The sequence below is a fragment of the Atractosteus spatula genome, chromosome 15 (assembly GCF_055471065.1).
Source record: "Atractosteus spatula isolate fAtrSpa1 chromosome 15, fAtrSpa1.hap1, whole genome shotgun sequence".
Classification (NCBI taxonomy): Eukaryota; Metazoa; Chordata; class Actinopteri; order Semionotiformes; family Lepisosteidae; genus Atractosteus; species Atractosteus spatula.
This window is the reverse complement of record NC_142720.1, coordinates 20,029,890-20,045,805: the sequence shown is the minus strand read 5'-3', so window position 1 is coordinate 20,045,805 and position 15,916 is coordinate 20,029,890. Positions and strand designations below refer to the sequence as shown.

The 15,916-nt window shown below is 37.1% G+C and overlaps 1 protein-coding gene across 1 annotated transcript in view; it reads left to right on the top strand.

Moving 5' to 3' along the window:
* ryr2a (ryanodine receptor 2a (cardiac)) overlaps positions 1–15,916 on the top strand; it is a 194,809-nt gene that overhangs the window by 163,979 nt on the left and 14,914 nt on the right. The window contains exons 79-91 of the mRNA XM_088933768.1: positions 890–989; positions 1,424–1,503; positions 3,254–3,330; positions 3,429–3,502; positions 5,534–5,551; positions 8,081–8,161; positions 8,383–8,471; positions 9,412–9,540; positions 10,281–10,385; positions 12,622–12,703; positions 13,374–14,686; positions 15,122–15,189; positions 15,600–15,747. Of these exons, the coding sequence (XP_088789894.1) occupies positions 890–989; positions 1,424–1,503; positions 3,254–3,330; positions 3,429–3,502; positions 5,534–5,551; positions 8,081–8,161; positions 8,383–8,471; positions 9,412–9,540; positions 10,281–10,385; positions 12,622–12,703; positions 13,374–14,686; positions 15,122–15,189; positions 15,600–15,747 (2,364 nt within the window). The remainder of the gene's footprint in view (positions 1–889; positions 990–1,423; positions 1,504–3,253; positions 3,331–3,428; positions 3,503–5,533; positions 5,552–8,080; positions 8,162–8,382; positions 8,472–9,411; positions 9,541–10,280; positions 10,386–12,621; positions 12,704–13,373; positions 14,687–15,121; positions 15,190–15,599; positions 15,748–15,916) is intronic.

The following is a 15,916-nucleotide window of genomic DNA, read 5'->3' as shown; positions in this document are numbered from 1 at the left end:
CTTCTGTCCTTTTTCGTTTGAAAACTGGTGAAACAGAACCTTTCAAAGCTGCATGATCTCTGCAGAGCTCGATTTTGTAAGCACAGTGTTGTATTATTATACAATATAAGCTACAGTATATAAATGCAGGAAGTAAGGTATTTTTTTTTCAGTAATTCAGCTTGCATAGAAATGGATGTTCTGTATTTGAGTGCATACGCTAGGTAGTTAACCAAATATATCCTCAAGGGAATCTGCTGTACTAGTGCTGTATTTCTATTTGAAACACATAACATTGTGGTTTCTATCTAAAGCCCTGTGTTGTGTGATTTAAAATAGCCAGTTTCGTTATGCTGTGTTTTGTTTTATGATGAAAATGTCTCTAAAGTAACTCCTTGATTTTGAATAATATCCTTATTAGGAACTGTAAAACCATCGGATTGTAAAGGAAGTCTCCTTTGTAGTCAAATCAATATCCCTCTTTTCAGGTGTTTGTTTTATGCGACAAAAGGCATATCCTCAGGTTCTGAACTGTCAGACCTCATTCTGAAATAAGTCATTCAGTGACGTGTATAATATGCAATATGTTGAATTCCATGAACTGAGAAAATGCTAGTTAACTTTTTATAAAAAAATGGAAGATTTCAAACCAGATTTTGCAGTGTATTTCAGATGCATCTAGTTGTCGAGACTGACTGAGGTCAAAGTCTCGGTAAAAGCAGTAGAAACCGAAATGGTTATTAGTGCTTTCCATTCAGGCTCTTGTCTGATATCACATTTAGCCCGGACATCACTTCATATTACATGAATTCTGCAACAGAGCCCTGTGGGAGCAATTGTAATCCAAGCATCACTTTGATATACAAAAATGAAACAGATAACTTTGATTCTTTTTTGCACTTGGATTTAGGAAAAAGAAATGGAAAAGCAGAAGCTGCTGTATCAGCAGGCCAGGCTACATGACCGGGGTGCTGCAGAGATGGTTCTCCAGATGATCAGCGCCAGCAAAGGTAACCCATCTGTCCGTACTGCCGCTTGGTGGCTCCAACGCTGTCTATATGGCAGATGTAGGCTCTGGTCCCTCACCAACTGCTCCATGTGCCATCAGCTGTCCAGGAGGCAATCTTCGAGAGCACTATTGGACTAATCCCACCATCCTTGTTGGTTTGGGGAATCCTGGTCACAATTGTCTGGTACACAGGCTTGACTGTGTGATAACAGAGCTCAGCTGGACCTCGGGCAAGCAACTTTATCAGTTGAACCACTTGGTTTTAGTGTCACTTTGCTGTATTCCCATGGACCAGTGTAGTAAAGGGCAGCGAAAGTTTGTTAAATCTATAGGAAGTAACAGTAAAACCATGCCCTTTAATTAATGTCCAGTGTAATGGCCTGTTATTTATCAATATGCTTGATATATCAAACTACTGTGTTTTCTTCACTCCAGGTGAAATGGGACCAATGGTGGCATCAACATTGAAGCTGGGCATTGCCATTTTGAATGGAGGAAATTCCACAGTGCAGCAGGTATTAGATAATTTTGTCATAGTGTTCAAAGGAATAAACATGACATTTAATAAATCGGGTTGTTAGTCCCAAAAATCAGTGATTCACATGATATCCATTCGTTTTCTAACCTCTTTATCCAATACAAGCTCAAGAGGAGCCGGAGCCTATGCTGGCAAGAAGTGTGCACAAAGCAGGGTACAGCCTTCACGGGATGGCAGACCGTCGCAGGGCACACACACACTCACACACCAGGGCCAGTTTTCCGAGAAGCCAATAAGCCCTCCAGTGTGTCTTTGGACTGTGAGGAAACCGGAGCACCTGGAGGATACACATGTGAACCCTGGGTGAACATACAAGCTGCACGCGTTTGCGCCCCAGGGTCCAAGCACTGCGAAGCAGCGATGATTTCCACAGCGCCACCTTGCTGTCCAAATCCCTTTCTAATGTTTGCCTAAATCCTCCAGGGATCTCGTGCTCTTTCCAGCATTTTGTCTTCTTTTAACTCATAATTTACTGATTATGTTAATTGTCAATCTTGCTGATTACACAATTACTATCAATACAGTATTTTGTATTTTTTTATTAAGTACTATTTCTTTACTCTTAACAGGCTTAATGTGTAATATGTTTCATTTCCCTTTTAAACAGAGATACAGTATAAGGAGACTGTAACCAAGTGGCCTCTCCCCGAGCTGTCTGTCTCAGTTTAAGATAGAGAGCAGTGTAAAGCCCGTTTAGACAGAGATTATGTGTTATGGAGATTAAGTTTTCAGACCAGAAGAAAATCTCTGGGCACTAGACAGGTGAAAGCAAGAGCAGGGTTCAGTCTCCCAGTAAATAAGAAGAGCCATCCAAATTGAGTTCACTCTCCAAAGGTCCAATTCATTCCAGGAAACAGGAAACAGGGCAGGTGATCTGAAATATGGACCAAATTAGGATGTGAAGGTGTTTTCAGTACACCTGAGTTGGTCCCTCCTCTCAGAACACCTCAGCCCCAGTCTAGAAATCCCTGTCACAGTTAAGTTCTGCTCAGAAGTATGCTGTATAAAGTGCTAGGACTCAGCTATTGATTGGTTGGCGTGTGTTTTCTGGCATTACTTCAAGAGAAACAGCCTTTTTCCAAACATACATGTAGGAACAGGAATGTAGAATTATATGAAAATGCTCAGTGAAAATGTGACTCATTTTACTTAATTTTTTGCCTATGCTAAATAATGGTAATATGTACAGTATTAACGGTAAAAAACAAGTTAACACTTGCAGCTGTTTTTCAAAATGACACCATGCTGTGGATTGTATGCACCCATCTATATGTCCTTGAACAATGTTACAGGAAAGAAAACAATATAAAAAAACATAACGACGCACGTAATCAATGCAGTGACATAGCTGTAGTTAAAGATACCCTAGATATTTGATATTAATATTTTTTCAAGTATTTATTAAAGATACAATGTAGAAGGCAGTTTTAAAGGAAAGGAATATCTCATACTGTAGTTCCGTCATAAAGACAATGCAGGTATCTGACATCTTCTGTCTACATCAGTTAGCGTAACGGGGTTATTGCTGTGGAGAGGAGGTAAACTACATTAATAACCCATCAATTTCAAGTGCTTAAAACCCCTACAATCCAACATACTTTTTAGGGTCTAGTGCATATTTGTATCCATTAATGACAAGTTATTAATGACATGACTGTTTATGTTTTCAGTTGAAAACAATGCTATATGTGTTTTTTAAAACGTTTTTTTCCCCACTTTTGCAATAGAAAATGCTTGATTACCTGAAAGACAAAAAGGACGTGGGCTTCTTTCAGAGTCTCGCTGGCCTTATGCAGTCATGCAGGTATTTATCTTTTAAATCTGTTTTGAAGTGTCAGAAAGCATAACATTTGGAAATGCTATTTATTTTAAAATTCATTTAATTTACTTATATTCTTTCAGTGTTCTTGACCTCAATGCTTTTGAAAGGCAGAACAAAGCCGAAGGACTGGGGATGGTAACAGAAGAGGGCTCAGGTACACTTTTCTCAGAAAGAGGCTCAGAAGGGAATTAGTGTGACTGATCAGTGAAAGCTACTGTCTCATTAATAGAACAGTCTCATACGTAGATAAATTGTATGTCCAGGGTTTTCAGTAAGAAATAGGCATAGAAAAACAGAAGATAGGCTCATTGAAATGTTTAATTATTTTTCCATGAATTTAGCATGATTTGGGGATAGAATTTTTAATGAATATAAATGTTTTAAAAAAATTTGAACTTTCAATACACTGAAGTAAGAACTTTGTTTTAATTGCGTTATATTATTCAAAATCCCTAGTTCCAAAAAACATTACCAAAAACTTAATGAATGCATAGGAAATGATATTGTTCTCACACTGGAATGTTTTATTTAAAATGGAAATTGGGTTTATGCCAATCATACTGCTGAGCTCTGTGTTTGAAATGCTGCGTTCTTTGATTTTTTTGCAATTATTATTTAGAGGAATTTTCAGTCACTTAGATTTTTAATTGCAAAGTCAAGTGATCATTTTTTTATTTATTTGTCCAGCTGTTTTGTCATTGCATTGGTATGGTACATTGATTAAGCAATACTGCACATGAACGTGAAAATACAATTATCCCTAACCAATGTCTGTGTTGTCTGCAATCATGTTCATTTTTTTAATTTCCATCCGTACAACATCTGTCAAAGATGGCTTTGTCTCTTTTTTACCCTTTATGTATGTATATAAATGTGGGAAAAAATGTTACCTTGTAAACCAAGTCATTACTGTTTTGTGTTCTTTGTTAATAATGTTAAAATCTACAAATTTGTACTTAAAATTTTGAATTTTTTGTGTTTTGTAAACATTTGTAGAAAATCTGTTTTTAAGTTAAATGTGAATATTAGACTACTGTAAAGAAAGATTAAAAAAAATCAAATACGCAAGGATGAAAGAAAAAAATCATTAGGATACTGTGACAAAAAAGTTTTCACCTACAGAGTTCAAAAGGGAGAGAAATGGAATATGCTTTCGTCTTGTGCACCAGGAGTTTTCAGCCTTTTCTGGATTTTGGATAGGAGACCCCTTTCTTAGAATTACCTCTTATGACAGAACACAAATTTAAATATAAAATATGTCTGATGACTGTCATTATTATAAATATAGTGCAATTCTAAAATATTCAAAACAGAGCTGCAGGTCAATAGATGCTGTCAGAGCAGATCCTCTGTCTGACTTATGATTTTAAGTACTGCTGCTCTAAACTGGAAGTGAAGGGTGTTTTTTTTATTGCTGGAGAAGCTCTCAACATTTGAAGAAAATATCTGGTGTACACTATTTCATGAGCCTACAATGTGATGTGTACAGTACGTCAGCCCTCTGAGAACAGTGTTTCCATGCTTTATATGGATATAATTTGGGACCTAATCACCTGACCAAATGGTTTGTCTTAGTTTTTATTTTCTTCTTCTGGAAGGCACTCCAAACTTACAGAAATTCCCATGCCTTCTAGACTCCCAGATAACATTTTTCATTTCAAAGGCTTCTAAAAAGAATGGATATAGTGTACAGTAATTTTTTACAATATGACTGCAATTGCTGATTCAGTCATCAATTCATCAATAGTACTGAAGCAATGTGTACTGATTATCAAAAATTGGCACTTCAGAAAGTGCGTCTTAATCAATGAATTCAGTTTTTTTAATATTATGTATTTTTTCACTGAAGTAGAATGAATCATTAAAAAGCCAATCTAGATGGCGGTTAGCCTGCATGAAGAGGGATACACATTTTCAATTAGCAGAATATCAGTTCAGATTCTTTACCTTCTTCGTGAGCATTTCCTTTTTTGTCATAATACCCTTTAACTACGTCTTTACTGATCTGTCTGATGTTTTTTGCCTTGTAACACTTGGCACATTATCTTTTGCTTTATTTCCCCCAGCTGGTTTCCTTTGCAATACTGAATACTGAACCTACCTGTAATCTGTCTGAATTTGAAATCTTACTTTTTCTTTCCTTTTTCTTTTCCTTTGGGTTAATGTTCTGTCTTCCCTTCCTCAGTCATCACTCATGAGCGTGGTAATTATGAAATCTGCCATTTCCCTTTGTTAGCTTCTGTGTCAGCGCTGTCCAGGTCCTGAGTTCAATCCCCTCTTTTCCTAGTTCAATGCGATTTCTGTTTTGTTTGTACAAAGCAATGCTGTAGTTCCTTAGCCAATCACAATGTTTTTGCCTCCCTCTCAGGATTTGCACAGTATCTGGCACACTAGATGTAAGAGCAGTGAGCTGTTTTAAGTGACCCAGTATTGCAGTGGTTGGATGTGGAAAGAAATTGTGGTGTTCTCCTTTTTGTAGTATTTGTTGTGCATTCAATTGTGGCTTTACGGCTGCACTGATCCGTGCAAGTGAAAGGTTTTGACACTAATGTCTCCCAAGTTCAAGCTGTTTACTCTGTGTTCTGTGATGTATTCAATGTTGTACCTTTTGTTTGTAAATAAGTGTCTTGACATTTTATTTTTATAACCAAATGATCGCTGTTGTGTTAAAATGATATTGTATTTTCCATCCATACTTTCCTTATTTTAGTTTCATATTCTGATTCTTTTGGTTGGGTAGCTATGCAGTCCAAAGCACACAAAAAACAGTGTTGGTTTCGGAAATGATAGACCAGACAGAGCCAGAGCAGCAGATCTGTCACTGCTTGCATTGCATTCTGTAGGTGTGCGCAAGAACTGCTGCAGAAACAAACGCCTTGATAGTCGGAGCGCTGCAACCTCTGGTTTGGGGATGGCATGTTACACATGAGCCCACTTTGCTGATAGTATTCTGTCGGTGCAGTGAAACTGTATGATAAACATATTACAAAAGGAGTTTCCATCACTGTAGCCCAAAAGACAGTTTTGACCTCTGAATTTTCCTCAGCAGACTATATTTTGTGTCAGACTGCGAGAGGGGGCTGTCCCCTCATCATTAGTAGCTTTTGTATTCATGAAATTCCAATTAGCCTGTATTCCTAAAATTCTAAAGTGGAATATTAAAACAGTATTTTTGTCAGAGGTTCAAATTACATTTAACATTCAGTTATGTGACAAAAGCTGACAGAATCTTAAAAAGCACTGTGCTGCAAATTTCATTTTATGTAATCTGTACAGAATTTAACAGTGCAGAATGTGCCATATCTATGTGCTTTACTGTATTTTGTATTTAACTGGTTGTCTTCTGAACTGGTCTATCATTTTTCTTAAAATAAGCTTGAAAGTGCATATTAAATCATCTACTGTATACCTTTAGTTACAGAATATTGACTTTTTTAAGGCAATTATAAAAATTTGTGGTACGGTATATGTCGTGCAGAGTACACCAAAGCTGACACTTTCTTATGCTTTTCATATACTGTACATAATTGTTTTTAGCTAATTAGGGTTACCTTTTAAGCTCAAATTCACATCACATTCCTATACAGATTTGAACACAGTGAGGATTATACAGCAAAAATACATTTTTGCAGTTGTGGACCTACTAGTAGAGTTCAGTGTAACTTACCTTTTGTAGGACAAAGTGTAGTGCCAATAAGAATGCTATATCTATGAAAAGAAATTTGAGAAAAAAACAAACTTGAATGTTTGTTTGGAAGAAGCCTTACAGTCCTAATTATGCTTAAATGCAAACGGAATATGAGGCTTAAAAATAAATTTCAAGCACTTTCAAGCCTGTTTAAATATCTTAAGGCAGAAGACCTTGTTCTCTTTACCATGCGAGATACAATCGAACTGTATCCATTTAACAGAAAACAAGCATTATACATCACAGAAGCATTGCCATATTATACATCTCAAGCCATAAAGACAACATCTTTCCTCATTAACCATGACCTCCATTTCACATGGTTAAAAGCAGCATTTTATCGAAGTGGGTAGATAATTGTATGCACCTGTTCTACATAAAAACAGAGCAGACACAGGTATTTGTCCTTTGTACAGTATTCCCACCAGAAAAATAACTTTCGCGTTTCAGGGATTTCTTGGGATTTCTGAGAAAAATTTTGTTGGCACATGCTAAATGGAAAGAAAACACACATTTAAAAGAGTTTTGGCTTTCTGACTCTTAGGGGCCCAATTTATGTTACTGTATATAAGTACTGTATGAACTGTATAAGTATGTTATATAGTATATTCAGACTATATTATACTGTATATAATGTCACTTATATGACATTTTTGCTGTATTTGCAGTAAGTTACTGTAATAGATTAGCAACATCCGTACAATGACACTGAGAAGCAGCCTTCTGAGGAAGAGGACTGAATTTTTTGTAAATGTGCCGCAGGAAAGAAGCTTCATGTACAGCAGTGCAAGTGCTGTGTTGTGAAAGGTCATTCACTCGGTCTGCTGAAGACAGTGCATATGAATAAAATGCTGCTGATCGTTCTCACTGCTGCTCATCCCCCCGTCATGTGTAGCATTTTATCCCATGTGAACTGTCTCAGAAGTGTATGTCAGTACACTTCAGACAGAGCAGTAGTCATGATTTGCAGAAATACAGATTCAGCTCAGTTGTGCCTCATTGGCGTCTTTTAACGGATTCTGTCCGTCTCCCCACGCTGTGTAGGAGAAAAGGTGATGCAGGATGATGAATTCACCTGTGACCTCTTTCGCTTCCTGCAGCTCCTCTGTGAAGGACACAACTCAGGTTTGTAAAGCACAAAGTGGCTAGAATAAAATGAAGACTCATAGATTTAAGAATTATTTATCTTGGTGCTTTTGAAGATCTGTTTTGTTTTTTTACGTTGTATTAACTGGCTATTTGGTCCTGGATAACACTTTGCTCTTATGTGATATTATTTTGATTCAAGGAAGCATACAAAATCGTTTTCATTGTAATATTTAATGCAAAGTGTTCTATGTCCATAGATTTTCAAAATTACCTCAGGACGCAAACTGGAAACAACACAACTGTCAACATTATCATTTCTACCGTTGACTATCTTCTGAGAGTTCAGGTGAGAATCAACATTTTTACTGCTTTGTTATGTTGTATGTGTATTTCTAGATAATAGAAAACTATAAATAATGACTCAGAATTTCCATAATATTGAATTATGTTTGTGACACACCATGAAGTGGATAGTACCTGGATGGGAAACCTCCTGGTTGCTGCTGGAAGTGGTGTTAGTGGGACCAGCGAGGGGCGCCCACCCTGCGGTCGGTGTGGGTCCTAATGCCCCGGTATAATGGCAGGGACACTGTACTGTAGTGGGCACTGTCTTTCGGACGAGACGTTAAACTGAGGTCCTGACTCTCAGTGGTCATTAAAGATCCACAGGCATTTCTCGACAAGAGTAGGGAGTTATCCCGGTGTCCGGGCCAAATTTCCCCCCTCGGCCTTAACTGTGGCCTCCAAACAGTCCCCATGTATGATGGGCTTGCACTTGCCCTGCGATGGACTGGCGTCCCGTCCGGGGTGTACCCTGCCTTGCGCTCGTTGCTTGCCGGGTAGGCTCCGGCTTCCCGCGACACCGTATGGTACAGTGTATAAAGCGGTTTGGCAAATGACATGACATAATTTACATGAAAAACTACCTAGTGTTCAACATTTTTAAAGTTTTTTAATACAGGTCATTCATAATAAAAGCAAATGCATTAGTACTATTTTGACCTTTGCAACAACTAAAGTTTAATATCTCTCAATATACAGTATATAATGCATCTAAGAGGAACATGAATAGTAAATACAGTATATTAAAATGTTAATATTAAAGGATTATATCAGCCTTTATCAGAGGTAAACTGTAAGAAAACATATTTTTTACTTATGAGTACCTCAAACAGTAAAACAATGTCAGACAAAAAGTTCCAGTTTAAAAAAAACATTTGTTTAATTGCTATTGCTATTAATTGCTGTTTTCTGAGGTACTTGTTTTTGCACATTTGTTTCTGCAGGAGTCAATCAGTGATTTCTACTGGTATTACTCTGGAAAAGACGTCATTGATGAACAAGGACAGCGCAATTTCTCCAAGGCGATCAATGTAGCAAAACAGGTGTTCAACACACTTACAGAGTATATTCAGGTAAACTGCTGGTTATAAGCCAAGCATTTTACAATGTCGATTAGATACGTTTAGACAAGATGGATAAGAAAAAGGATTTGAAGAAGACGGAACTATGTGGGTAGTCCTAATGATTTAGCCCCTACAATATATGTTTTTGAAATGTCCTGTTAATGGCACAGAACTATTTTTTTGGCACAATTGGTGCTCTGTTTAGGGATTTTAGATGTGATGAAAGACGCATGTGGGGTTAAAAGTTCCAAAACCACACTTTACAATTAATGCAAGAATTTATTAATTGCGTGAACTGTTCATTCGATTAGGTTTCCCCGATATTGATTGGATTGTATAGTGAGAAGTATTTTTGGTTTTTGGTTTTTTACAGAGGGCATGTACTTCGCTCAATGTGCACTGTACTGTACATCACAGGCACTGACTCTTTCTCCTGTTCAGATCATTAGGGGGAGGGGCGGGGCACAGCAACTTTGCAGGCAATGACTGACATTTTCCTTAAAAAAACACGACTGACAAACATTTCCCTCAGTGGGTGCTCAGCCTCCCATAAACCTGCTCCCATAAAGGAGTAAATTACTAACCGTAGTGGGCTGGAGATTGCCTCTTCCTTCACAAAAATCCCTCCTTGCTAACTACTAGCACTGCTTCATGAATGTAACTGTAAGAAAATTAAAAGTTACAAAACGGGGGAAAAAAGAACTTTACTGGGCTTCAAGTTATTCTTCACTCTTTTTGCTCCACATTAGGGCCCCTGTACTGGAAACCAGCAGAGCCTAGCTCACAGTCGCCTCTGGGATGCTGTAGTAGGATTTCTCCACGTGTTTGCACACATGCAAATGAAGCTATCGCAGGTTTGTATCGTACAGATATTTTTGCAGTTTTTGATATACTGTATGTAAAACTTTGCTTACTTAACTTTTTCATCAGAGAACAGGAAAAGCTCAAATTGAGATTGAACCATTTAACCTATCACTGGTTTTCTTTGTGTTCCTATTGAGGTAGGGGATCTATCACACTATCAAGCATAACTTGAAAGGCCCTAGAAACTTTGCCTCCACAGTGTACCCTGGTGATCCATGCAGACATTGATCACTCTGTTAAATAGTGTTCTGTAGTACTGTATTATGGTGGAATTGATTTTAGCAGACTTCCAGTTTTCACAGTTTTCATTGCTCAACTGCAGAAAACTAACATTCCTCTGGGTAAGAATCTGGCACATAAACAACAAACACAAAATGGGAAATATCAAGCTTGGAGAAGCAACTCATGACACATACTTATCACTTAACTGTTCAGTTTAACTGAAAGTGATATAAGTCATATGCCAATATAGACAATTTGGGAATCAATATTGTAAAAAGGCAAGTAGAATGTTAGAAAATATTGTTCAATGTGTAGAATGTAAAGTAGATAGATACTGTAGATCATGTTTTAAAATTGTATAATGCAACAGCCAGAACTCATTTAGGATATTATAAATTCTGCCACTATGCTACAGAAAATATTGGTGGTCTAGAATCGGTTTAAAGAAGAGCATCCAGTTGTATCCCTTGGCTCAAAGGAATGTGATAGGCTTAAAAAACTGTTTTTCTTTGGTCTTGAACAGAGGAAATAACTAGGAGTCTTGGTTCAAGTATTCAAAATCTTTGAATAATCTGGCATTGACAAAGTTAGCTGTTTTGAGTTGTGAGCTCTCTTTAATCATTTCAAATATCTCAATCAAGTCTTCTCTCAGATGTTTTTGTAATGTGCCTTAACTCCTTTCCTTAAGCACTTGGACAAGTCTTGTCCTCTTCTTTGGATTTTCCAATGCTTCTTGACCCCTTTTGAAAGTGGACACCAGAAGTTCCTGTAGTTCTTTAAATGTGATCTACAGTAACTTATATGACCCTGTACTGTACACTCTTTACTGTATAACCAAGCATTCCTTTTGCCTTTTTATTTTTGTGCATTTTCTAGATGCTGCAAGTGATAAAAAATGTCTGTTTCTCTGTCTTTTGCAGAGAAACTTCTCATCTGTTATACATTTGTTTTTCCAAGTACTGTATAAACTATTAACAAACAAGACTTCGTCTTGCATGAAGAGTGCTGCTTCTGTCTTTGCAAAATCTAACTCAGATTCTCCTGTCTGTTGCAATCGCTGCAGTGGTTAAAAAGATAATTTGTAATTTTAAGCATATAGCTTCACTGTATTTGAAGGACATTTTAGGAAAAATCAGTTAACTAATTATAGGCTGTATGGTTTTTTATAGTTTATACACGGTATTCTTGTACGAAATCTTGAGATGCAAGGAATAGAATGATGTATTTTGAATTAAATTTGATTGAACCCCAGTTCCCACTAAAAAAGAACATAAAATCTGTGCCTCTCGTTGGATTAAATATGTCCCAAATTTTCCTTATTATAAGCAAATCTTAGCATTAGCATTTACAAACAAATTTCCTTTGACATTTATTTGCCTACTACTGAATCCTGTTTAAATCCTTCTTATTGACCTAATTGCATCATAGCTGTAGGCATATTTCTCTCAAGCTTTGTCTCTTTAGCAAAATGACTAACTTGCTTCTGACACCTTGATTATTCCCTGACAGAATAAAATGAGTACCTGTGACATACGGTATTTAAATAACATAGAGTAATCCAGCCATGCCTAGGAGCAATTGTAGTGATAAATATATGTATACTGTATATTCAAGTTCAAAATAAAGTTCAAGTTCAAGTACCAGCACACATTTTATGGATATATAATTCAATGGCTATTATAACAGTATTATTACACATGTTTTTCTCCCTCATGGCCCTTAGTGTTTAACATGTTGTGAATGTTTTAATTTCTGACGTGTGAATTCCTGGATCAGTATATTTTAATATATTTAATAATATTAACATATTGATATATTGTAATACTGCATGCTAACATATTACCAAATAGGACCCCGTGTACAGTGTGTATGTGTACAGATCATATATGTATACACATTACACAAACATTCATGAATGCTCAGTTCACTGTAGCAGATGTGGCAGTGTTCTTGCCAAAAGAATGGCCGACCAAAGTGAAAATGTAATATGTTTGTCATTTGTAGGATTCCAGTCAAATTGAATTGCTGAAAGAGTTAATGGATCTCCAAAAGGACATGGTCGTAATGCTGCTGTCCATGTTAGAAGGTAGGTTTGGCCAAAGTAAAACTTCAACACTGGTACAGTTTTACAACCCTTTTATGTTTCAACATGAATCATTATATCCAGCTTATACAGTATGTAAGCTTAGTAACGTTCACTATTAATGTTTTCACCATGTACAAAAGATAGCAAAAAAACACCCCTCTTTTTAAGTCAGTAACTTTGTTTAATCTGACTTTGACAGCAGCACATTGTTTTCTCAGGGACTAGAATGTGGGAGCTTCTCCATTAAAACGATAGATTTCGATTAAGTAGCTGTGTGCATCAATTAAAAAATCAGAGTTTCCTTGAATCACTTCATTTAGTCACAGTAGGAAAGGTGCCTAATGCATTGTGGTTATGTTATTTGTTTGAAAAATTTATGAAAGTGCTCATGTTTTACATTGTTAAATTTGTAAACGAAAGCATACTAATACAAATTCTTGGGATTAAAAGGCCAGTTACTATTATATTTTTTTGCACAGCAAAATGTGTGTCAAATGTAGCAAGACTAATGGATATATATAGATTTCCTAGTATGTTATTTTCTAATTATTTTTTAAAAAGTGCATATTTAATGTGTTTGCAAAAACCCACTTAATTTTCTCAGTTTGTTTGTCCTGGATGAACAGTCATTTTAAATCTGTCATTGACAGAATTTATTTTTTCTCCTTAGGGAATGTGGTTAATGGAACTATTGGTAAACAGATGGTTGACATGTTAGTAGAGTCCTCAAACAATGTGGAGATGATTTTGAAGTTCTTTGACATGTTCCTCAAGCTCAAAGATCTGACATCCTCAGACACCTTCAAGGAGTACGACCCTGATGGGAAAGGGGTTATCTCAAAGAGGGATTTCCAGAAAGCAATGGAAAGCCACAAACACTATACTCAGTCAGAAACAGAATTCCTGCTTTCTTGTGCAGAGACAGATGAAAATGAGCTCTTGGACTATGAAGAGTTTGTGGAGAGGTTCCATGAACCTGCCAAGGATATTGGCTTCAATGTGGCTGTCTTACTCACCAACCTGTCCGAACACATGCCCCACGATACCCGCCTCCAGACCTTTCTGGAACTTGCAGAAAGTGTGCTTAATTATTTCCAGCCTTATCTGGGTCGCATTGAGATCATGGGGAGTGCCAAACGCATTGAACGGGTCTACTTTGAGATCAGCGAGTCCAGCCGGACACAGTGGGAGAAGCCACAAGTTAAGGAGTCCAAACGGCAGTTCATTTTTGATGTTGTAAACGAGGGAGGGGAAAAAGAAAAAATGGAGCTTTTTGTAAATTTCTGTGAGGACACCATTTTTGAAATGCAGCTGGCTGCCCAGATCTCCGAATCAGATACTAATGAGAGGTCAGCCAGTAAGGAAGAGAATGAGAAAGAGAAACCAGAGGACGACAATCCAGAAATGGGCTTCTTTTCTGTCACCACAGTACGATCTGCTCTTCTGGCCTTGCGGTACAATGTGATGATGTTAATGAAGGTGCTTTCCATGAAAAGCCTTAAGAAACAGATGAAAAAGATGAAGAAAATGACTGTGAAAGACATGGTTATGACACTCATCTCTTTCTACTGGAGTGTTTTGATGGGCCTTTTCCATTTCACATTTAGTGTGTCAAGAGGCTTTTTCCGAATAATGTACAGTACTTTTCTAGGGGGGAGTCTGGTGGAAGGAGCCAAACAAATTAAAGTGGCCGATCTCTTGGCCAACATGCCTGACCCCACGCAAGATGAGGTCCGTGGGGAAGGAGAGGAAGGTGAGAGGAAACTCACAGACAAATCGTTGCCTTCAGAAGACCTTGCAGACTTGGTGGTTGCCTCTGATGATACTGACCTCCTCTCAGACATTTTTGGGTTAGACTTGAGGAGGGAAGGAGGACAATATAAATTAATCCCTCATAATCCAAATGCTAGTTTGACTGATTTAATTACTTCTCCTGCTTCTCCTGTGCCTGCGCCTTCACCAGAGTTGAGAAGAAGACATAAGGTAATCAACGTAGTGCACAGCTGTTAACAAAGTGGAATGCTGCTTGTTTATGAAGGAAAAGTAATTGATTTTGGCTTGCAGGACATCTTTCAAAGATAAGCGATAGAAGGTAATATTCTGTTACTGTAAGATTCTAGAAAAACAGAAAAGGCTAAACATTTTGAGATGTGTATGTTTTAGTAAAAAGCATTTAAATATCTTGTATACATGTTGAGACAAATGAGACTTTTATGACCAAGTCATAACACAGATCTTAGTGAAGGTATATGTCTTCCCAAAACTGCTGTCTTTCTCTGAGCACGACAGCTTTTCTTTCTGTACCATTGCTTCACAACAGGAAGTAGCAGGAAGTAACCTAACTGGAGTTTTAACATTGATCACATGGTTGGATGGCCTCTCTGAACAGCTCATAGTTGTGATTCTTTATTGTTTTAGGGTGAGGGGGTCTCAGTGGAAGACAGAGAAGATAAGGAAGAGAACAAATCTGAACCAGAAAAGGCAGAGTATGTAAAGTGCCTGACCTGTCTTCTCAGTGTCTTTATTCCTCACAAAAAATGGCTTTCTTGTGGCATGGTGGTTCCAATATGTAAACCTTCCTACAATTGTATGGAAAGTAATGAAAAAGTATGTAATAAAAAACAAAAGAAAAATCAAAAAGACTAATTTTGCAGTAAAAGAGTAAGAATTTCTTCCTATGACATTGAACAGCTGTCTGATGCTCCTCAATTCAATTTTCTAAGGAAGATAAAAAATATACCAGTTGCAATATTTTATTCTATAATATAATATAAACATATGTTATATATTAGAATATTGTTTTATTTATTTTTGTCATTTGGCAATGTTTTTGGTGCATGAAATATAAAAGACAACTTTGCCCTGAAGGCCAGTACCAAGTATCTCATTCTTTCAGAGGAGAAGATGGTGAAAAGAATGATAAGCCAAAGGAAGACAAGCCTAAACAGAAGATCAGGCAGCGTCACGCCTTGAAATCAGATGAGCCAGAAGTCCAAGAGTCTGCATTTTGGAAGAAGATCTTTGCCTATCAGAGAAAGCTGCTTGTAAGAACCACTTCATGTTTGCCATGGATTTTGAAGCTTTTTGACATTCTATGACAGGTTGTGGGAAATGTTTAGGAAGTTAGATGTCTTAAAATCAATCAAGATGGTTAGAATGACTTTGATACCGTTGGTGAAAATTGCATAATAACTTTTACATTTGTCTTTTTAG